Source organism: Hibiscus syriacus, unplaced genomic scaffold (genome assembly GCF_006381635.1).
Source record: "Hibiscus syriacus cultivar Baekdansim isolate YM2019G1 unplaced genomic scaffold, ASM638163v2 tig00116997_pilon, whole genome shotgun sequence".
Taxonomy (NCBI): domain Eukaryota; kingdom Viridiplantae; phylum Streptophyta; class Magnoliopsida; order Malvales; family Malvaceae; genus Hibiscus; species Hibiscus syriacus.
In genome coordinates this window covers 2,140,598-2,163,254 of record NW_024063513.1, presented here as the reverse complement: position 1 = coordinate 2,163,254, position 22,657 = coordinate 2,140,598, and the positions used below count along the sequence as shown (strand labels likewise).

The following is a 22,657-nucleotide window of genomic DNA, read 5'->3' as shown; positions in this document are numbered from 1 at the left end:
GGGAGAAAAGACTGCGATGATCAAACAAGATTTCAACCAATTTTGAAATATTGTAAAAAAGCTCAAATCATTTCAAATAAATTAAGATATTAAACTATGGTCTGTGCAGATTGGAATAATTGCTTGTTGCATACCTTATGAACAAGTCACCTCCAAACTGTTCGATTTTGTGTTCTAGAAAGTCTGACCACTGCAGAATTAACTGTAATCTCGACGAAGATATCTTCTACAGGATGAAACAACAAGAAATCAGCTCAAATTTTCCCACTTCCAGGAAATCAAAAATCATGTGGAAGCATCAGAAAGTATACACATTTCAAGGGTTTACCTAAAACAAGATCAAAGCAGGGAGATTCAACGATAGAAATAAATTGTTGGGAATATAAGAAAATAGTAAGTTCAACACTGCTCTCTTTGGTTAGCCAGTGGGAAAAAACAGCAACTTCTGGATTAAAGCATCATGATTAATTGATCATCATCAAACTCAGCAACAAAAGTAGATGTCTTATCAGATACAGCATCATAGGTTACTGTCTAATAAAACTACTAAGATGTCATAAAATTTTACTTGTTTTATTATTCTTAGATGTGAAAGAAAGATGATCACTTTCCTGTTTGATCACTGGTCAGTTAAGAAGCAGCAAATCAACAAGTTACATACTAGGCCATTTGATGATCTATCAATCTATGATGTTTCTCGTTCTTATTGCCAATGCCAACCTTTGTTTCCTTTACCACTTTTATGTTACACCCGCTTTAAGTGTGTGTGTGTGTATTATTGATATAATAAAATCACAAAATACACTCCAGTATGGATAATTCTTGAAATTACATAGATAGCAATTGATTACAAAGAAACACATTTGTGTACAAAGAGGGATCGCAATATCAGTCCCAGATCTTAACAACTGCTATAACTGCAACACCAAGAAGCACAGCAAGGAACATGAAGGAAGGCGTGTCAAAGTAACATTTAGCTTGTGGTTTAAAGCCCTTAGCAATGGGATGATTAATGGCAACATAAATGAAAACCCTACAAGCAAGTCCCATTGAGATAGCGTAAATCCAGTCAGCTACGTGACCTTGAGTAGTGGCATCAATGGAAATGCCGAATACTACACCTATGGGGCTGGAAACAGAGAAGGCAAAAGAGTAAGCACATGTCAACAAAAATGGCCGCTTTGGTAACATCTTCAGCAGTGCAATCCCCATAGCAATGGCTGCAAAAATTTTGTGCAGTGAAATTGTCCAAAGATTCCTCCATGCGTCTCCCTTAGTACCTGCAGAAGACAAATTTACCGAAATAAGTAACACAGTGTTATGATCAATATCGTTGTTTCTTCGTGATCGAAAGGTATAGTAGTAACTTACCTGCAACACCAACGGCAATGCCCTCGAAAACTGAGCGAAAACACAAGGCGAAAATGAGTAAAGTGTCTCCAAAGGACGTTGTCCTAAAGAAAACTGGATTATTCGAATCGATTCCTACATCTTTGGGATGCTCGTTATCATCTGTTCTTCTTTCTTCCACTTCCACTTGCACTCTAGTGTCTCTTTCACCACTTGATGTAACACTGATGATTATGCAATCACCAAGCATGGTGAGTAGATACCCCACCGATGCCAACATGAAGGCGAAAGGTTACGTTTTAGTTGTGAGATCACCGAAAGTTTCACTAGAATCACTCAAGAAATGCATCAAAGAGGTTCCCAGAAAAAACCCCTCCGGCAAACTCTGTGCCTAAGAGGAGAAAACTTTCGTTCCATCGATAGAAATAAGGGAAACCCCACCGGCAAAAGTGCTCACTAAAAGAATGATCAAACACCATATTTTCACCAAGATTAAGCCATGCTCATGCAAGTTTACATGGTCACCGCTGTCCCCTTCGTGATCGTGTCCATCATGACCTTTGGTTAATGGGAACTGCAAGAGAAGAATAATAAGGATGAACAAGGACGTTGACTTGAGTTTGCAATATTGGTGGAAACTCTAGCCATGGATACAGTTGATGGATATCTCTTCCCCCTTTAAAATCTAAACACGGCAAAGAGAAATAATATTATAAACCTGGATTTGCTCGCCACTTCTGAGTTTGCAGTACAGCATCGACTTTACAAAGATTGTAGTATTGTACTACACAAAAGAACGATCAATTTGTTTTATCCAGTTTGGTTGGCACACGTCATCCTCATACCAATATGTCAATGGCGACAATAACTGGGTCGGGTTAGGCTTCACTTTGAGAACCCTCAACCCATTTCTCATGGGCTGATCGATTGATCGAAAAGCTTAATATTCAATGTCCTTGTATTATGTTATTGGAGTAGTTTTAGTAACATCATGATGATGATGGACAGACTTCAATGCTTGTGTATATATATTGATAGAGAGAGAGAGAGAGTGTATTAGATGTCGACTACCGGAAGAATGAAAAGTGGAAGTCTCTCTTGTAAATACATATAGTATTACATGAACAATATCCAAATACATAAATTATGACTGTATTTTATGTAATATTTAATCTCACGGTTATCTTATTCTAAAATCTTATTTTAGAATTTTTAGAAATTGGGATTTTCTTATACCAAATAACAGTTTCCATAGTTAAAGAAGTTTACTTTATTTGCCATACCCATAAAAGAACAAGAAAACTAAACAAAGATTGAAAAAAAAATCCAGGGCAGAAAATCTAAAGAAGCTAACAAATGTAAGAGAAAAAAAAATGTTTCGGAAAAACCATGTAGAAATAAAAGTAAGGGAACGGAGTAAAGTCTAGATGTTTAAAGATTTTAGTTGTAGTGCATGTAAATTGGAATTTGAAAATTGAATAATTTTCAGATATTAAGAAAAAATAACAGAAACAGACCATATAGGTAAAAAATTTAAGACAAAATAACTTACAGTGACATAGAATCTAAAGTGTTAAGGTGTCAGTTTCTGGAACACATGATGAACAAAAATAAAATGTTTTCACCGACGTCAGTCGGTTATCATCTGGTCAATTATCCCTGATTTGTAGGAAATATAACAGTACTGTCATCAATTTCCAAAAATGCTTTAAGCCCAAAGCAAAAGAAAAATTAAAAGAAGTCTCTTTTATCTTGTTACTCCCTCACTGTATTTAATTCCAGCCTCCTCTACTTGTAAAAAACCCTAAAAGGGTTATTATAAGAACCAATAGCCGCCGCTGGATTTGATCTTAGCCGTAAACTCTTTCTCCATATATTCCAAGCTTCTTTTCACTCTCATCTTTGATCTCTGCTTCAAAAACAAAGCTTCCTCCCCTAGCTATGTTTCTGTATTTTTAATTCTTGTTGTTTTTGGTTTTACTTGGTAAACATGATGTTTTTTGTTGATTAATTTTATGATAGCAAAATTTGAAGAAAAATCTTAGTTTGGGTTTTGGTGTTTATGAATTTGGGGTGATTAAAGTTTTGCCCTTTCACCCGTTTGGTAGCTTGAAGTTAGCATATTTGGAGGTTGTAAATATGGATTTTAGGTGTATTACCGTGGAAAAGTTTTAGTTTTTCCGGTTTAGTATCCGATCATTGATTTTGGGAATATTGTTAAAGCTTAATGATCATTTAGGAATTAAGAATGTTATCTGGATTGGGTAGGAGACAAATGGTAGGAAGTGGTGAAGGATCATTTGAAGATGATATGGAGTCGGAGATGGGGTTATTGCTCAGCGAACAGCGGAGAAAGCAAGACGCTGATGATCTCGAACGAGAGCTAAACATGTATAGAAGTGGCTCTGCACCTCCTACCGTGGAGGGTTCACTGAGTGCAGTTGGCGGGTTGTTTGGGGGTGGAGCCACTATTGTTGCTGGTACTGGTGGTGGTAGTGGGGCTACCGCTTTTTCAGCTCTTGTAGGAGCTAAAAATGGAAATGGTTTTGCATCTGAGGAAGAGCTAAGGTCTGATCCAGCTTATCATTCATACTATTACTCAAATATGAATCTCAACCCAAGGCTCCCACCCCCTTTGCTTTCCAAGGAGGACTGGAAGTTTGCACAGAGGTTGAAAGGAGGGAGTTCAGTGATTGGTGGGATTGGAGATAGGAGAAAAGTGAATCGGGACGATAATGGTAGCAGTCGGCTGTTGTTTTCAATGCCACCAGGGCTTGATGCCAGGAAACAAGAGAATGAAGTAGATGCAGATAACGTGCATAGCTCAGCAAACTGGGGTAGTGATGGACTGATTGGTTTGCCTGCTGTAGGACTTGGCAGCAAACAGAAAAGCCTCGCTGAAATTTTTCAGGTTTAATGTCTAATCATGATACCCGTTTTTTTTTTGTCTCTGCCTTTTGATGCTGAACACTGGTAATTGTTTCTTTAACATGCATTCTTTAGCCATCTAACTTTCAGCAGTCAATGTGGTTGATCTTATAGTTTCATGTGTCAATTCTTTTAAGTCTGTGGTTAACATTTATGTTTGGAGTTGTTTCGAGATTTTTATTTTCATGTATTCGCAGAATGATCATTTGTGTGACATACAAGTATTTGTTATTCTACTGATTCCTAATCCCAAGGTAGTTATGTTACTATGTGTAAAACTTAGTAAGCATATTCTTTTTAATCATAATTTCTTCTTGTTCACGTGTAGGTAGCTTGTTTATAGTGTATCATATAGACTTCTTCAAAGCACTCCTTGAAATCATTCTCGTATGAAGTTTTAAGTTTTTAATCTTCCTTAATTTGAACCCTAATTTCTTGTTCATGCTTGAAAAACTTCAGGAACTTATTTTCTTGTTTGCTTCAGTGATTTAATGTTTAACATATTTGCAGACTGATTTGGGTCACTCTGCTCCTGTCACAAGGGTACCGTCTTGTCCTGGTAGTCGAAATGCTTTTGATGAGAACTTTGAGAATTTAGGTTCCGCCGAACCGGATCTGTCTCATTTACTGCATGAAATGGCTTCTGCAGATGCTTTAAGGTCAAGTGTGAGTGTTCAAAGTTCATCTGCTGTCCATACCGTTGTTCCACCTTCTTCATACACTTATGCTACTGCTGTAGGGGCTTCCTTGTCTAGGAGTACAACTCCTGAACCCCAAATTGTTGCTAGGACTCCCAGTCCTTTTTTGACACCAATTGGTGGAGGCAGAGTCGGTAATTCTGACAAAAGAAACATGAATGGTCCAAGCACGTTTGGTGGTGTTACATCTGGTATCAATGAGTCTGCAGATCTGGCAGTTGCTTTGTCAGGCATGACCCTGTCATCAAATGGTGCACCAGATGTAGATAATCAGTTACCATCCCAAACTGAACAAGATGCTGAAACTCACCAGAATTATTATTACGGTTTGCATGATGGGCAGAATTATTTCAAACAGCAGACATACTTGAAGAAGGCTGAATCTGGGCATTTAGATGTGCCTTCAGGTAAGAGTAATAGGCAAGCTGAGTTTCAGAAATCTTCTGCATCCTCGAACAATTTTTACTTGAAAGGATCTCCTACTTCCACTCTCAATGGCGGAGGCAGCATACCTACTCAGTTTCTGCATGGTGGTGCAAATTCATCACTTCCAAACTATGGATTAAGTGGTTATTCTTTAGATCCTGGTTTGGCTTCTATGATGGCTAGCCAACTTGGAACTGGCAATCTACCAGCTGCATCAGCTATACCAGTCCATGGAATGGACTCCAGAGTGTTTGGGGGAGGCTTGGGTTTTGGACAGAACATTTCAAATCCTGCATCCGAGTCGCATAATCTTGGTAGAGCTGGAGGCCAGATAGCTGGGAATGCTCTGCCTGCACCTTATGTTGATCCTATGTATCTTCAGTATTTGAGGACATCTGATTATGCTGCAGCACAACTTGCACCTTTTAATGATCCTTCTATGGATAGGAACTTCCTTAGTGACTCCTACATGAACTTGCTTGAGCTGCAAAAGGCATATTTCGGGGCTTTGCTATCACCACAGAAATCTCAGTATGGTGTTCCATTGGGCGCTAAATCTGGTAGTTCTAATCTTCATGGGTTTTATGGAAATTCCACCTTTGGAGCTGGCATGTCATATCCTGGAAGCCCCTTAGCAAATACTAGTATTCCAAACTCTCCAGTTGGACTTGGCAGTCCCATCAGACACAGTGACCTGAATATGCGGTTTCCTTCTGGGACGAGGAATCTTGCTGGGAGTGTCGCGGGATATGCAGGATATAACCTGTCTGAGAGCTTCGCCTCCTCCTTACTTGAAGAGTTTAAGAGCAATAAAACAAAATGTTTTGAACTTTCAGAAATTTCGGGTCATGTTGTTGAGTTCAGGTACTTAACTTAAATCATGTTTTATGTTGCATATTGTCGCCCTGACATTTTTATTCTTCTTATGAGTAGTGCGGATCAGTATGGCAGCCGTTTTATTCAGCAAAAACTTGAAACAGCTACAATTGAAGAGATAAATATGGTTTATGAGGAAATCAAGCCTCAAGCTCTTGCTTTGATGACTGACGTGTTTGGTAATTATGTCATTCAAAAGGTATCTACTTCTTAGTCCATTATACATCTGCTTAGTTGTATAATTTAATGTTTTATTTACGTAGTAAATCTGCATCTACCTACAGTTTTTTGAACATGGACTTCCAGCTCAGAAAAGAGAACTTGCTTGCAAGCTTTTAGGTCATGTTTTAACACTCAGTCTTCAAATGTATGGTTGTCGAGTGATTCAAAAGGTATATGGTTGTCATTCTTCAACACTTTATTTCCTAATCATTGAGTTGCTTGTTGAACTTCTGCTGTTGATTCTTTTTACTGATCAAGCTTCATCATGATTGCTTTGCTGTTTCTTCTAAAAATGATCAGTCCAATTTTTTAATTGATTAAATGAAAAAGTCTACGTTGGTTAAGCTATTCTAACCATTTTTTATAAAAATTCTGTGTCCTTTTTTCTAATGCTTGTTTTTTTGTAAATATGTGCTAACTATGCTTCAATCACGGTAATTGTGCTTAACTTTGTTATCACCTTATCCTGGTTTTTATATAGATTTCCTAAAAGCACCCATGCTATTACCCGAAGAATACCGCCAACATTCTGACAATATGTATATGCTTTGTTTATCATTCAAGGCCATAGAGGTTGTCGATCTGGATCAGAAGATTAGCATGGTTCATGAGCTTGATGGTAGTGCTATGCGGTGTGTACGAGATCAAAATGGCAACCATGTGATCCAGAAATGTATCGAATGTGTTCCGGAGGAAAACATTCAATTTATAGTCACTGCATTTTTTGATCAAGTTGTGACACTGTCCACTCATCCGTATGGGTGCCGAGTTATACAGGTTCAGTACTTGTATATATATATTATTATATATATATATATATATATATATATATATATATATATGTAGACCAATAGTACCTTTCCATGTAAATGAGCAATGTGTGTTCTGTATTATTCTACTACTTGTGCAGAGAATGTTGGAGCACTGCAAGGATCCAAAAACACAAAATAAGGTTATGGATGAGATTTTAGGATCCGTCAGTCTGTTGGCGCAAGACCAGTATGGCAATTACGTTGTCCAGGTTTGTCATTCTTTTTTGGATCTGTTGGTGCAGAAGTAATCTACTGAATCTGCTCTGGGGTCTTCACTCTTTTGCATTCACTTCTATTAAAATACTGTCCACAATTGTTTTTGTATATGCTTATTTTTCTACAGTGTATCTTTGGAATTTGTTGATTTATATTATTACTAAACATCTCTATGGTATTCGTTATACTATGTGATGCATTAAATGACATCTACAGCATGTACTGGAGCATGGAAAACCTCATGAGCGCTCAATCATAATTAAGGAGCTGGCTGGAAAGATTGTCCAGATGAGTCAGCAGAAGTTTGCATCTAATGTTGTCGAGAAGTGCTTAACTTTTGGTGGTCCTGCTGAGCGTCAGCTATTGGTGAATGAAATGCTTGGTTCTACTGATGAGAATGAGCCTCTTCAGGTTCGTATTTTCCGCAGATATATTTTGTGAACAGAAATACTATCCGGTTTTTCGTGTTTGAAAAGAAAAATGCTGAAAATAACTTCACCTTTCTTCGTATCAACGGAGAAAAGTCATGAACCACGATGCCTTTATTTGTAATTTGGTTCGGCTGATTATGGCAATCTTTTTGTTGGAGAGAATGTGTGCATACATTCATATCTACTTTATGTGTGCATACATTTATATATATATATATATATATATATATATGGTAGATTGATTGCGTTGTGCTCAGGATTTAGCTTTTGTTAATTGCCTCTGGAGATGGTTCCGGTAGAATTTCATGGCATCCATCTCATCTTTACTGAGCTATTTGCCCATCCCAGGCAATGATGAAAGATCAGTTCGCGAACTACGTTGTACAGAAAATGCTAGAGACTTGTGATGACCAGCAACGGGAACTGATCCTTTCTCGAATTAAGGTCCATTTAAACGCATTGAAGAAGTACACTTATGGGAAGCATATTGTTACGCGTGTAGAGAAACTGGTTACTGCTGGAGGTACGAATTCTTCCTTGTCTTTCGCGATTACTTATCAGTTTATATTTATGAGTCTGTTCATGTATTGCGTAAATGAGTTTCTTACTATAGCAGCAGCTTCGATACAAAAGTTATCGACTCTTTCTTCCAAAGTTGACTTACATACGTCAAAGTCCTTTTAACACTGATTTGGCATTGTTTTCAGAAAGGAGAATTGCTGCTCAGTCTCTACACCCGTCTTAAGTCGGTATAGGGACATGTACAGCTAACAGAATCTGTGTGAAGCTTTTCCCTCTTGCTTTCATCGTCCCCCTGATATCTAATGGCCATGGTTCTTCTACCTATATTCTTAGACAGGTAAGAACTGTACGAAAATAATGTTGTTGCTTACCTTGTATCGGAAAAGAAAACACTGTACATCGTGTAGCTCTCAAGGTTTATTATACATAGAATTCTAGCAAAAACTGGGAGTTTCAGCTAGTGAAATACCACTGATGAATATATATGAATGTAATGCGACCGTACGAACATATCTTGGCATGTGATGAGCTCTTTATGTATAAAAAAAGGAACATCAAAAGTAGCGTCTTAACCATAAATTGGACCCCTTTTGGGCCTGAGGTATCCACACACCTGCTGACTAAAGCACAAACATGCCAGAGTTCACATCCAATGAGTGAGCTCATCACTCCGCGATTGAAGCAGCTAATTATTTTGATTTGGTGCTATTAACAATACCGAGAGGATCAGATTCAATAATTTGGAGTTTCATGTTAAGTTGTTTAGACCAAACAGAAACCGGTCTAAGGGGAAGTGGCATGAGCCTTGTTAATTTAGAGATGGCCATGGGATCCGAATTCGACGGGTTCTGACCCGATCGGGTCTGATTTTTTAAAAATTTCGGGTTCGAGTTTGGTCGAGTTTTTTTAAAGGTGATGTTCGGGTTGGATTTGGGTTTAGGTTGAAAAATAGCCGACTTGACCCAAAAAAATATAATTTTATCTTATATATTTAAGAATAATTATAATAATATTTTTTATATATTATTATTTTTAATTAAATTATTGTTTTTATTGAATAAAAATAATATTTTATTATTATTTCGGGTTGGATTAGGTTCGGATTTTATCTCAAAAAGTCGGGTCGGGTGGAGGATATATATTTTTTCGGGTGAAGGATGTAAAATTTTCGGATCTTGTTGATCGATACTGGACCCAAACCCGATCTATGCCCATCACTATTTCTATCCAGCCTTATTGTCTAGATTATCAGCGACATAAACGTCGCAACAAGTTTAGTCTTCGAAATCTTTAATTTAACAAGGAAGTTATTGTTTTTCAATTGACACCTCAGGAAAGAAATAAAGTTACCAATGGAATGGTTAAGTTTATGAATCAACATTTTAATACTAATATTTGATCGAAATGGATATCCTTTATCTTTGTAAAACTTTAAATGTAAGTTGTTAATTGTTTTTTTTTTCAATTTCATCTAAAAATTTCATTTTTTAGGTATAAATTATTTATTTTATATTATAAAACAATTAAAATTATTTAAAAAATAATTTTAATTCAGTTTGGATAACTTGTCTTTAAATTTATGAATCAAATAATGTAAAAATATTATATTTTTTTCATTAGCCGATTTAAGTTTCAAAACCTGGTTGATTGTTGCATTCTATGATCTCACCGTGTGACTGTTCATAGTTGTTCAGTTCGCCGTCATTCTCTTCTCCTACGGTGTAGCCTGCTTTTGGAAAACCAAAACGAAACAAGGGCAAAAACGTCCTAAGAACTTCCAGTCTACACATTCTCCAAAATACCCTTAAAAGTGCGCCGACTTTGCTTACTTGGCCACTTCTGTTCCATACCAACCATGTCCATTTCCGTAATAGAATTCCCCGCCACCTTCAATCTAGCGCGAGCGACTTCATTTTTGCTACCCAAAATCACTTACGTGGCGGAATATAAATGGAGAAATCCTGGTTTTGATATTTATTAGGATATTTAATCTGGCTAAGTCGTCCCACCGCTAGACCAATCTGGAAATCAGATAGTGCACCTTTCTTTCCCCCATCTTTTTTCTCGCTTCCTGCCAATCAGCCACCGATTTTCTCACAAATATCTGAATAACTCTATACTGTTTAAGAAATCTATAATTTGAAGGTCAAAAGCTGAAAATTAATATGGGAGAAATGAAGATTATTGAATTTGAAGCCAACTGTCGGAACAATGAAGCCACTGCAACCGCCACCGGCGCCGTCTTTGACGATGATGATGATGATGTTAACGATAGAGTTCTTGAATGGGAGATGGGATTACCTAACTGCGATGATTTAACTCCGTTATCTCAATCCTTAATACCACCGGAACTCGCCTCCGCTTTCAGCATCTCGCCGGAGCCTTGTAGTACTGCTATTGACGTCAACCGCGCTTCTCAGGATACCCTCTGCTTCCTCCGCTCCACCGGAGCCCACTCTTCCACCACTAATAGCAATAATAACAATTTCCGTTCAATTAATGACCCGATGGTAGTTGAACGGGAAGGGGATGGCTCGGGTTCGGGTTCGGGTTCGGGTTCTGGATCCGAAACTAAGAAAATGAGGAAGATGGATAATGCCGAGGAGGCGAATTCAGCAGTTAGGACGGCGGAGAATTCGGACGATCCCTCAGGGAAGGCATCGAAACGATCCCGCTTAGTGTGGACACCGCAGCTGCATAAGAGATTCGTGGATGTGGTGGCCCATTTAGGGGTAAAAAACGCGGTTCCCAAAACAATCATGCAGTTAATGAACGTCGAAGGCTTGACCCGCGAGAACGTCGCCAGTCATTTGCAAAAGTACCGGCTTTACTTGAAAAGAACGCAAGGACTAAGCAACGAAGGCCCATCGGCTTCAGATCCGCTGTTTGCATCAACGCCGGTGCCGCAGAGTATCCATGAGAATGGAACCGGCGTCAAAGGAGAAAGTGGTAGTGTGAATAGTAATGGACATATCGGAATGGCTATACCGATGCCTTATGGGGCACCTATGATTCCGGTGCCGATGTACGGGCCTGTTAATCAAGGAGGGAATCATCACCAGAATGGATATGAAGCGAATTCGAATGGGATGCTGCAGCAGAGAGATTGGTCTGGTGGGAATAAATATGGGTCAGTTGGGTCGTATCCCCATCATCTATAGTTCGTTTTTGTTCGAAGGTCTGTTTTTTTTTCTTCTACCATTGTCCCATATTATAAATGATCGGTTTTATTGATTTTAGTTGACTGTTAGTTAAATAGATATTATCCGTTTTTTGGTTGAAAGTCTGAATTTTTGTAACCGAAAGGAATTTGTGGGAATTGAACTGTGCCATGCTAATTTACTTTAGTTTTAATAAGAATCGATCCTTACACTGAATCGAATAATTAACTCAAAAAAGTTTTCCGGGCTCTTCCTTAGAAATCATACCAAGTTATGAGTGGTGTGGGGCTGGTGGGCATGGATTGCTATCATTGCTTTGGGAAAGGTAGCGTTTCTTTGCCATAGGGGTTATGGTTCACCGGTTATACAACTTGGTGCTAGCCAAGGACAACGAAAGGATCACATGTTGATAAGCTGCTTTTGCTTGGAGTAGGAACACACGAGAAAATTAGCCTTTATTTAAAGGGGAGGGGCAGTGGTCACTCCTAGCTCCAGCATGTGATTCTACCTAAATCGATCTCGGGTACTTTATCTTGTTGTTTATATACTTTTGTTGGTTGGAGATTTCTAAGTACTTTATTCCATGATATGATGGTATCTTTGCAATTATCCAAATATTTGGAAGAGTCTGCAACATTCAACCAAAAACAAGGCTACCAGTGTTCAAAGTTTCTTGGTCATTTTGACCTTTTCCAGTCGGTTCTTCTCTGAAAACTTCCATCGGAGTGTCTGCACATAAGCCTTGGTGTGCCATCTGGATATGGATTCATTAACATAATCCGTAAACTTCAAATTGAACTTGGTTTGTGGCAAGTATCAAGGTCGTTCAGCTGGATGCAACGTGTTCAAGGCACATTCCAATCAGAGCAACTTAAATGATTGAACTTCGGATTTTTTTTAATATTTTTCAACAGAAAAAAAAGGGTACTCGAAGGAACCAGTAGAACCATTTGCTTGGCTGCGCTGTTAAAAGGTTATCGACTTTGGAGGCGAAATAAGTCGAATGAGCCAATTCATTGATGATCAGGTGTGGCTTGATTGGTCTTCCCGATTTCATCGTTTGATCATGAGACTATGTTTCAATAAGACTGGCATTGGCACCGGTTGATCATTAGAATTAATGGTGCATGATAGGTACACTCCCTTTGGTGGGCAAGGAAGAAAATGCTTTGCCATTGATATTCTGTAAAGGTGGTAAAAGGGAAAATGCGTTTCAGTTAGAAGTGGACTATGTTCACCTGTTCTAAGGGCTATTAACCATGTAGTTCCATCGGGGGCCACTTGGGTAATATTGTGTCAAAAACTCAAAACTATACTGAAATGATCAGACAATCCAAGACATTGACTTTGCTTACTTTGACATGTGGGACCCATTACATTGTATGCACAATCGAATCAGGATGCGCTGTTTGATATTGATGATAGCACTCTGACTTGGATGAACTGAAGTAGAAGCATACAGTGAATCAATGCCACTGCATTGAGAAAGTTTCCGTTACCAGTAATCTCCACACGAACAACAACCTTTGTTGAAGTGATGGAATCTATAATTGTCACTTAATATTATAACTCTGTCTGTAACCATAGATGCAAACTTCATAAACATATGACAATCAGTGCAAACCCTGAGGTTCTTGAAAACTCTAACTGGCTTTCCTGCTGGCAAGCTTGTAAGGCCAAAGCAAACTGCAAGTTTTTCACTGTGGTATAAACAATAATCTTCCTTCACCTGCAGTGAATCTGCATTAGCAGAATCTGCAGTTCCTTTTATCAGCACCGCTACTTGCTTCAACTTATCGTATATTTTTTCTGATTCGGGGTGAGTTCTATCGTGCGAAAAGAACTTGTGTATCTTGTTGTTCACTTCTATCCAACTTCGTCCTGGTTCTTTTGTAACCTTCTTCAGTTTCATCAGCCTTCTCTGGTTTTTTGCATTTTCCAGTAGTCCTGCTTCAGTATACATGTTTGAGAGGGTCACATACACAGTTGCATCATTCGGGTCCATAGCAAGAATGTGCTTTGCAACAGATTCTGCAACTTTGAGATTGTCATGGCACCGACAAGCAGCAAGTAGAGGTCTCCATATCGAAGCTGTAGGCTTGATGGGCATGTTGCTTATAAAATCTAGTGCCCTTTCTATTTGTCCAGATCTTCCTAGTAAGTCCACCATGCAACTATAATGTGCTTGTTCTGGTAAGAGACCAAACTCTCTTACCATTGATTGAAATATTTCATGGCCATCTTGGATTTTGCCAGAGTGGCTACATGCAGAAAGAACAGCAAGGAAAGTAGAACCTGTTGGTCTAAATCCTTTCATAATCATCCTCCTAAATAGTGACATTGCCCTTCTTGGATTGCCATTCTGTGAGTAAGCTTTGATCATTGAGTTCCAAGATACATCATCTGGTGCTGAAATACGACTGAATACCTTCTCTGCATCTTCTACAATTCCACATCCGGTATATGCTTCTATCAATGAGCTTCCAACATGTGTGTTTGTGTCTAACTTTGCTTTGGCTACCCAAGCATGTATCTGTTGGCAACTCGAGAATGATGGCAAGGAAGCACAAGCTCTCAGAATGATGGAAAAGGTAAATTCATCACATGCAGCATCTTTTCTTACCATTTCTCTAAAAACATCCAAAGCCTCATTTGTTTTCTCATTCTGAACTAACCCTTTGATTAATGCATTCCTTGTTACTTTAGAGGCCACATTTCCCATCTCTCTGAATTGTTTTTTGGCGTCATCTGTTAATCCGAGCTCAGAATACATGTCTACGATTGCAGTCCCTACAAATTCACCCAAAGCCATCCCCTTTCTAATCACTAAAGCATGAAGCAAACGGCCGCTATCAACACTCTTCATACTTCCACAAGATGCAAGAGCTATTGTAAATGTGTATTCATTTGGTTCAATCCCACTCTCCCTCATCAAGCAAAACTTCCTCATAGCTTTCTCAAAATCCTCATGTTGGTACAATCCATTGATGATTGCAGTCCATGAAATGGTATTCCTTTGGGGAATCCATTCAAACACTGATTCGGCATCTGCCATGGCCTTACACTCGCAATACATTGTCAAAAGTGCATTACTCACAGCTGTTTCCGATAAATACTGCATCTTCACTACTTGGGCATGAAGCTGTTTACCTTCTTCGAGAGCCGAGAGGATTCTGCAAATTGCTAGCATACTTGAGTATGTATATGAATTCGGCTTGTTACCCAAGCTTTCGTACTTCATGAAGAACCTAAAAGCTTCATCAAATAACCCACAATTGGCATAACCGGAGATCAAACAATTACATGCAGCAACATCTAGATGATGCATCTGATTAAATACCATAACGGCACTATCTATACCTCCACTTTTAGCGTACATATCAATAAGGCTAGTATTTACAAATTCATCTCCATCAAGCCCAATCTTTGCAATCAAACCATGGTAACTTCTTCCAAGGTCGACGCATCCTTCATCACTACAAAACCTTAAAGCACTAATCAAATGACTAGTGTCCAAATCACTTCTAACAAAAGCACCATCTTCCCAGGTTCCTGTCCCGCTAAGATATGTCCGTACACCGATACCAGTTATTTCAGGCATTTTAGCAAACACCATGCAGTCATTAATTAACGGAATTCGTTTTCCCGATTCTCGTATTACTGGAAAGTTACATCTTTGAATCAAGGTTTGATCTTTAACAGAGCGAGAAGAGGACAAAGAGAAGGCTTTGAACAGAAAAATTTTCGAGATTGAAGCTATGGCCGGCATTGGTGGCCTGATGGTCTCTAGTACAAAAGAAAATATACTTCCTTTGGAGAACCAAAAAAATGGATAATGATTAATGGAGTATTTTGTTATTTTACGTTTTATCTCTTACCGTCAAAGAGGATAAGCCTTTTGAACCATTGAAAACTATATATCATTACAGTGTATCCTTTGAAACAGACAATTTGTTTATGTTGTAAAAAGCCAAATATTCTTTGGCAGTGGGGAGCCATAGCTTGATTAGGATTCACCCTAAAATTCAAATTTTCTTCGATAATTTACTTATTTTATTAATGACATCACTCTGAAAATTTTCGTACTCATCCTAAAATCTAAATTTTCTTCAATTATAGCCACCCTACAATCTTATATGTATTCATCTAATTTAAAAAATTTATACGTTAACGTATATTCACCTTGAAAAATATTTTTGCTGACTCTATTGTTTGGCGTTTCTTAAATATGATTCAAAATTCAGTTTACAGTAAATCATGTGGATTACAAATTCATACTTCCATGATATCACTTGTTTAACTGGTTTAAGTTAGCGTTGGCATGCTATTGGCCAGGAATTTCTGAGGAAACAGCTCAACATAGATGAACAAGCTGAGGCAAACAACAGAAATGTGAAGCAATTTGGATAAAACAGGAAGCAGCATTTTGGACTAAATGACTTGCTTATCACTTGAAAAGATATTGGAGTTGACAAATCTGATCAAATGCGCACACCCTATTGCCTGATCGAGACAAAACTTCGTCCGTGACCAAGGACTTTGCTCAGGAACCTATATACATATAACAGGCAAAGAGCGGAAAGAATAAATCAAGAACCAAAATTTTCCCTGTGATTTATCAGCTTTTACACGGCAGGATGAGAACATAACGCAACTAGAAGCTATTATTTCAAACAAGTCAATTAAATGGTATACCTAGTTCCGCACGTCTCGAAGCAAAATTTGACCCTAAATATCATTTTAATATCTTTCTCCGAATATGAAGAACACTGCACCAGTTCCGGTGTTAAGGTCAACAGCATACTCAGCTCCCACTTGACCTAGCTTGACACCAACGCCATATGATGAACCGTGACCAATTCGCCTGTATACCTCAGTTGGGTCCCCTTTTACATCCTTTGAACTCCCTAGATCGTTCCCATGCTCTGCAAATAAACATGTGTATTTCTCACAGTTAATCTAATCTCGGCCCCAAGCTGCATGTAACATCAGGAACATCAATTTCAGATGAATTTAAGCATTTCATGTAATGTAAACTGTTGGTTAGTTCTCCGACTGTTTTTTCTGTTATCAGAACCCTCCCCTTTATCTCACACTTTCCCATGAAATACAACATAAACAATGAATTAAAAGTTGAAAATATTAGAAAGCCATATTACCTCAAGAATGTTTCTGGCTGCGCCTAATTCACCCATGTTACAACCTCTCACAGAATAGGGCCCCCGAGAGTAAAGGTATCGTAACTTGGAAGATCACCCACACAACCTCCATAATGGCAATGGAGGACTAGAACAGGTGGTGGGGGCTTATCGGCTCCTTCTTCCACTTCCTTTAGTTGAAGAAATCTAGTAAGTGTCAACTGTTGGTGGTTAAAGATTGGGAACTTGCTGCCAATGCCAAGTCCTTGGTCCACCTGCATCAAGTAAATAAATGTCGGCGGTAAGCTAGAAAACAATATTCTAAGCGAATTCCAAATATATTTATGAATGAACACTTTTGCAACTAAAGGTAGGAAATAGTTTACAATGATAGAGAATCTCTGAGTAAGCTGAACCTTGTAATATTTCAATTTTCAGCAGTACAGAGAGCGAGATATTCAAATACCCAACAACCTGAATAATGAGGGCACTTGATTTTGGTTATTTGATAAGGAAAGGCTAAAATTGCTAGAAAGATAATGAGAACGGCTTTCTTTCCTATCTTAGAATAAATCTTATATATTAAGGCCCATTTACCAGCATGTTTCAAGCAAATTTTATATTATCAAAGCAGTCACCTCATTCCCAATATTGAACAGTATCAGCCAAGCCAGACTACCTAGTTCACTCGAAAGATTTACAGTGTAAATATATATGGGCTAACCTGAAACACATTCCTCTCACCAACTATAGCTCCATTTATGAACTTAGCATTATCACGTGTGATATTTGCCTGTAGAAATGCCATATGATCAACACCAGTACCACTGAGAATGGTCGGAGGTTCATCTGTGCTGATGCCACCACTTGGCAGCACCCTGACCGTTTGAAGCGATATGACTGCTTTCATCTCGGGTTGGTATCTCTTCCATCACAAGTCCATAAGTGAATTTACTTTGACGGGTGAAATTCCGCCAGAGGTATGTCAATTACAATTAAAATTACAATTGATTCAATGGTACATAAAATCCAAAAATCACTTCAGGAACTGTCGTAAATTTAGCAGATTACCTCGGTGATGTTAGCTTTAAGACCAGCCCTGTCCACCCATATTGGTGGGACTTCATCAACCCCAGGACCACCAGTGAAAACTGGGCTTAGTTTCCGACTGTTGAAGCAGCTTGCACAAAGAGTTCGGTTACGCAGATTATAAACACCATCTAAATGAGGATGCGCATATTCTAGCTTGAAAGAAAGATCATCCTGAAGAAAAGATTAACAGGAACATCTTAGGATGAAACTTTTACAATAACCACTGGTAAAATAGTCATCGAAAGAACCAGAGGCTAAGCCAGAAAAATTTTATAGACTAGGCCAATATTAAATAATAAAATTTCTATCTAACAAAAATTCATACATGTTTTTTATTTAGGGTAAACTAACTAGTTGGTCACCCGTCTATTACTTAATTTATGTTTTGGTCACTCAACTATTATTTTTTCAAAATCATAGCTAACCTTCAATTTTGATTCTATTTTGATCACTCACCATTAAAAAATTTAACGATGTTAACATGAAATTTTTTAATTTTTTTCAGTCATGATATGACAGTTATCTTATGATGAAATGTCAACATCACTTCTAAATTTTTAAAGATGAGTGACCAAAACAGAACCAAAACGTAAATTAAGTGTGATTTAAAATAAATAATAGTTATATGACCAAAATAAAAAGTAAACAATTTATGAGTGACTCAATAAGTAATTTCCCCTTTTTGGGCATAGAAGGGGCCATGGCCTAGGTAGGCCTAGGCTTGGATCCGCCTAGAAAGAACCATGACAGAGAGAGAGCACAACATGCATGTTCATAAAAAATCACCTGAGGATTCAAGAAGTTACTGGTGGTCAATGAAGAAGAATGGATCTGTTTAGACCTTTGAGATTTCGGTGCTCAAAAGAGACGGTTCTACCAGGTTGAAATGAAGCCTGAACAGAAGACAAAAAGCTTAGTATGCCACAATATAAGACAGCTTTCAAGTTTAAGCCACTATATCTTATCATCTACATGTAGAACCGCAGAGTACAGAAAATATAACAATATTTACATACCAATGTGAGACGCCCCCCACGTCCAGGTACAATACTCCACTCTGTACTGACTTCAGCTGATTTTTGATCCAGCTCTTTGAGATTTATCTCAGCGATGATGCCTCCCTCATTCTTCTAGTCAGGTTGTGGGTTCACTTCGAAATTTGAAAACAAAGGCAGTGAGTTTATGTTCCTCAAGGCTTGTTTCCCAGCGTCAATGTTAAAAACATTGCCTGGTCGAAGCTGTAAATCAAAGGCACAGAAATAAATAACTAATCCCCATTAAGTGTGAAACTAGTTACTTAAACCAGGAACCAAAAATTCACTATTTCAGAAACTGAATATATGAAACCAGACGTCTCAATCAAAAACGGAAAAGAATTCACAAGTTTTGTTATCTTATTATTTACATCTGTTTCTGAATATAGAAAACAATCAAATATTACAATGCTCAAGAGTTTTACAATTGAAGCAAAGATCAATCCTAATCCAACTAGCATTGAAGGCCAAAAACTACAACAAAAACTATCAGAATGCAAAATGTGGCTCTTCATTAGATTCTCAGTGACTCAGAAACTACACAAACATTCTAAACAGAAAATTAGAAAGGCTTATATAATAAATAAGTACCTAAAGTATACTATCTTTTTCATTTTAAGTATCTAAAGTATTTTTTGATCAAAATAAGTATCTAAAGTTATCTTTTTGGTCAAAATAGGTACCTAAAGTATTTTTTAGTCAAAATAGGTACCTAAAGTATTCAATTTTTTTTATCTAAGTACCTAAAGTATTCTTTAATTAATGTCACGGGCCAACTTTTTTAGAACTTAGATGAAAAGTTTGAATAATTTAGGAACCTATTTTGACATAAAATACTTTAGTACCTATTTTGGCCAAAAAGATAACTTTAGGTACTTATTTTGACAAAAAAATACTTTAAGTACTTAAATGAAAAAGTAGGTATACTTTAGGTACTTATTTGTGATATAAGCCAATCAGAAATAAAAACCAAGAAATGGCTAGCAACTCTACCTGTCTAGGCAACTCTCTCCTGACAACTGGAAGCTGGGTGTTCCCTTAACAACATTCCCAAGCTTATCCAGGAATTGAATCACGAGCTATGTAATATCTCCTCCAACCTCACAAACCACTTCCTTAGTATTCAAGTTACCAAAGTTGACAACCTGAGCACAAGCATACCCTTCATCATGATACCATTGCTGAACCCTATCCCTTATCTTCTGCAACAACCTAGCACTCACTCTCCCCTGATCCCTCAACATCTGCAACACTTCTCTATGCACTTGCATTGGCAACATGCAAGGCCTAGCTCTTTCAATCCTTCTCCTATAATCCTTCTCTTGGCTCTTATAATATTCCAATTTCTCCCTATCTTTCATATCAGGATCCATTTCAATAGGCTTGGAATGGGCCATTTGCCCCACATTCATACACCTAAACCTATCAGCCGATTGCCAAGTGCTTTATGTAAAAGAAATGGTTAATCCCAAAGTTCCATCTGCATTAGTTTTGCCTTCCATATCAACTTTCTCAAACATTCCGCGAGTCGCTAAAGTTTCAAGCTCCTTCTGTAACTGGGTTTTTGTGTAGATCCCTCCTGGTCTCAGCGAAACCATTTCGAAGAACGAATCTTCTGTTCCTACCGTGGTCCATCTCCGTCGGTCGAAGAATAAAATATCTGAAAGCTTGTACTTTTTGAATCCACTCAGCTTGTTGAGTTGAACAACTATGTTGGCAGGTAATCCATGAGAATCCCACTCCTGGGCTTGGTTATTATCGTCCGCAATTGCAGGAGAAGGCGAAAAGAACTTCTCCCAGAAGTCGCCACTGCTTCCATCCCCGCCACCCGAACCACCACAACCTCTACCGAGAAGAGAGGAAATTGGAGTGATGCGGATAAGGAGAGTGGCAGCGGAAGCGGAGTCGAGCGCGAGAGGTTTGAAGAGGGAAGTAGACTTTCGGGATTCAGGGAGGAGGCAATTTGCGGTGGTGGCGAGTGGGGAAGGCCAATGCCGGTGGGTGGAAGAGGGAACGAGGTTAGAATGGGAAGCCAGAGACTGCATTTCTTTACAGAGTTGCTTGGATGGTTCGAGGAGAAACCGTTGGTTTTGGGAGAGCGCTTGAAAGTGAAAGGCTTAATCGGAGGGGGTAAACTGTGAAGGGGTGTCGTTAACTGAAGTGATCAGCTTCAGCCTTCACGTTGTGAACTTGGGGCGTAGAGAATAGCCATTATTATGATGAATCATAGTTGAATTGAACCCCTCCTTTTTTCACTGCTAAATTTGATGGATGAATCAAGCCTTACGGGTATACAAAAGATTTAGTTTGGTTTAAAAATAGATTTAAGGGTAAAGTATAGTAATGGTCACTGAATTTTTCTAACGATTTCATTTAGGTCCCTAAACTTTTAAAACTTGTAATACAGTCCCCAAACATTTAGTTCGTTTACAATATGGTCCCACAACAGTTACGTCGGGGACCATATTACAAATGGACTAAATGTTGAGGGACCATATTGCAAATGGACTAAATGTTAGGGGATTATATTACAAGTTTTAAAAGTTTGGGGACCTAAATGAAATCTTTAGAAAATTTCAGTGACCATTACTATACTTTACCCTTTTTATTTTGAGTTTCTGGGTGGTTGCAGATCAAGTCGATTTGGTAGGCTTCAAAGCATAAAATGTGCAATTGCTGGGAAGAATCTATATTTGAGATTCACCTGCAGTACTGGTGATGCTATGGGGATGAACATGGTTTCCAAGGGAGTTCAAAACGTTCTGGATTTCCTGATATGGATGTCATCGGCATTTCTGGTAAGCTTCATTTGCTTATTACTTATAATTATGTTGTTCGTCTTTTGTTTGAGCTTCATAACTCAATTTTAGAGATTCATGACGGATTTAGGAAATTATTGTTCTGACAAAAAAGCCGGCTGCGGTAAACTGGATTGAAGGACGAGGCAAATCTGTTTTCTGCGAGGCCATCATTAAGGGTGATGTGGTGAGGAAGGTCTTGAAGACTAGTGTGGAATCTCTTGTGGAGCTCAACATGCTTAAGAACCTTACTGGTTCAGCCATGGATGGAACTCTGGGTGGATTTAATGCCCATGCCAGTAACATTGTCACTGCAATCTACATAGCTACTGGCCAAGATCCGGCTCAAAATGTCGAGAGCTCTCATTGCATCACGATGATGGAAGCTGTTAATGATGGAAATGACATTCACGTCTCTGTCACAATGCCTTCCATCGAGGTAATTGATTTTTAAAATGATCTATTTTGGTTCAGGTCATTTCCGGTAGAATCGTTTTGGGATTGGATCATTTGAGTTTTAAGGTTTGGATGTTTTGGATAGGATCATTTTGGGTCACTGCAGATTTAGGTTAGTTTAGATTCAGTTGGAGAGGGTTCATGGAAGCACTAGAACTAGGAGTATGATGGTTGATGTGTGATTTGTTGTTTAGGTTGGCACTGTTGGTGGTGGAACTCAGCTTGCATCTCAGTCAGCCTGTTTGAACCTGCTGGGGGTTAAAGGTGCGAGCAAAGAGGTAGCTGGATCAAACTCTAGGATGCTTGCAACCATTGTAGCCGGTGCGGTCCTTGCGGGGGAGCTGTCACTCATGTCGGCACTTGCAGCGGGTCAACTAGTTAAGAGCCACATGAAGTACAATAGATCAAGTAAGGATGTTTCCAAGCTTTCTTCCTAGATGAACATTGTCATGGTGTAGTTGTTTGTTGCAAATCCCATGCTATATAAATGTATCTGA

The 22,657-nt window shown here is 38.4% G+C and overlaps 3 protein-coding genes and 3 pseudogenes across 4 annotated transcripts; 3 read left to right on the top strand and 3 right to left on the bottom strand.

Annotated features, from left to right (window-relative positions):
- Positions 1–794: 794 nt before the first annotated feature.
- Positions 795–2,107, bottom strand: LOC120194281 (annotated as a pseudogene).
- Positions 2,108–3,070: 963 nt separating this feature from the next.
- On the top strand, positions 3,071–8,717 carry LOC120194395 (pumilio homolog 2-like). Of its 2 annotated transcripts, XM_039196707.1 has the most exons (10): positions 3,071–4,261; positions 4,789–5,256; positions 5,302–6,266; positions 6,336–6,477; positions 6,563–6,670; positions 7,065–7,277; positions 7,411–7,521; positions 7,745–7,939; positions 8,308–8,482; positions 8,667–8,717. In XM_039196707.1, exons 1-10 carry the CDS (start codon positions 3,599–3,601, stop codon positions 8,702–8,704), a joined length of 3,078 nt encoding a protein of 1,025 aa, XP_039052638.1. In that variant the 5' UTR covers positions 3,071–3,598; the 3' UTR covers positions 8,705–8,717. The 2 variants fall into 2 exon arrangements, with proteins under 2 accessions (XP_039052638.1, XP_039052637.1); XM_039196706.1 differs by having other exon boundaries at positions 4,789–6,266.
- Positions 8,718–10,631: 1,914 nt separating this feature from the next.
- Positions 10,632–11,721, top strand: LOC120194037 (transcription factor PCL1-like). Its single transcript, XM_039196435.1, has one exon. It carries the CDS (start codon positions 10,647–10,649, stop codon positions 11,640–11,642), a length of 996 nt encoding a protein of 331 aa, XP_039052366.1. The 5' UTR covers positions 10,632–10,646; the 3' UTR covers positions 11,643–11,721.
- An 870-nt stretch (positions 11,722–12,591) lies between these two features.
- On the bottom strand, positions 12,592–15,426 carry LOC120194053 (pentatricopeptide repeat-containing protein At2g03880, mitochondrial-like). The gene is made up of 2 exons (XM_039196456.1): positions 12,998–15,426; positions 12,592–12,825 (listed from the first exon to the last, which is right to left on the bottom strand). The coding sequence occupies exon 1, from the start codon at positions 15,409–15,411 to the stop codon at positions 13,138–13,140; it is 2,274 nt and encodes a 757-aa protein (XP_039052387.1). The 5' UTR covers positions 15,412–15,426; the 3' UTR covers positions 12,592–12,825; positions 12,998–13,137.
- Positions 15,427–16,281: 855 nt separating this feature from the next.
- LOC120194280 lies at positions 16,282–20,951 on the bottom strand (annotated as a pseudogene).
- A 226-nt stretch (positions 20,952–21,177) lies between these two features.
- On the top strand, positions 21,178–22,657 carry LOC120194279 (annotated as a pseudogene).

What these genes read in the sequence shown, in the direction of transcription:
- LOC120194395 (XM_039196706.1), top strand. Translation starts at nt 3,599, where the DNA reads ATGTTATCTGGATTGGGTAGGAGACAAATGGTAGGAAGTGGTGAAGGA. An exon ending in ATGGGTGCCGAGTTATACAG is followed by an intron (nt 7,278 to 7,410) that starts GTTCAGTACTTG and finishes CTACTTGTGCAG; the next exon opens with AGAATGTTGGAGCACTGCAA. An exon ending in GAAACTGGTTACTGCTGGAG is followed by an intron (nt 8,483 to 8,666) that starts GTACGAATTCTT and finishes CATTGTTTTCAG; the next exon opens with AAAGGAGAATTGCTGCTCAG.
- LOC120194037 (XM_039196435.1), top strand. Translation starts at nt 10,647, where the DNA reads ATGGGAGAAATGAAGATTATTGAATTTGAAGCCAACTGTCGGAACAAT.
- LOC120194053 (XM_039196456.1), bottom strand. Translation starts at nt 15,411, where the DNA reads ATGCCGGCCATAGCTTCAATCTCGAAAATTTTTCTGTTCAAAGCCTTC.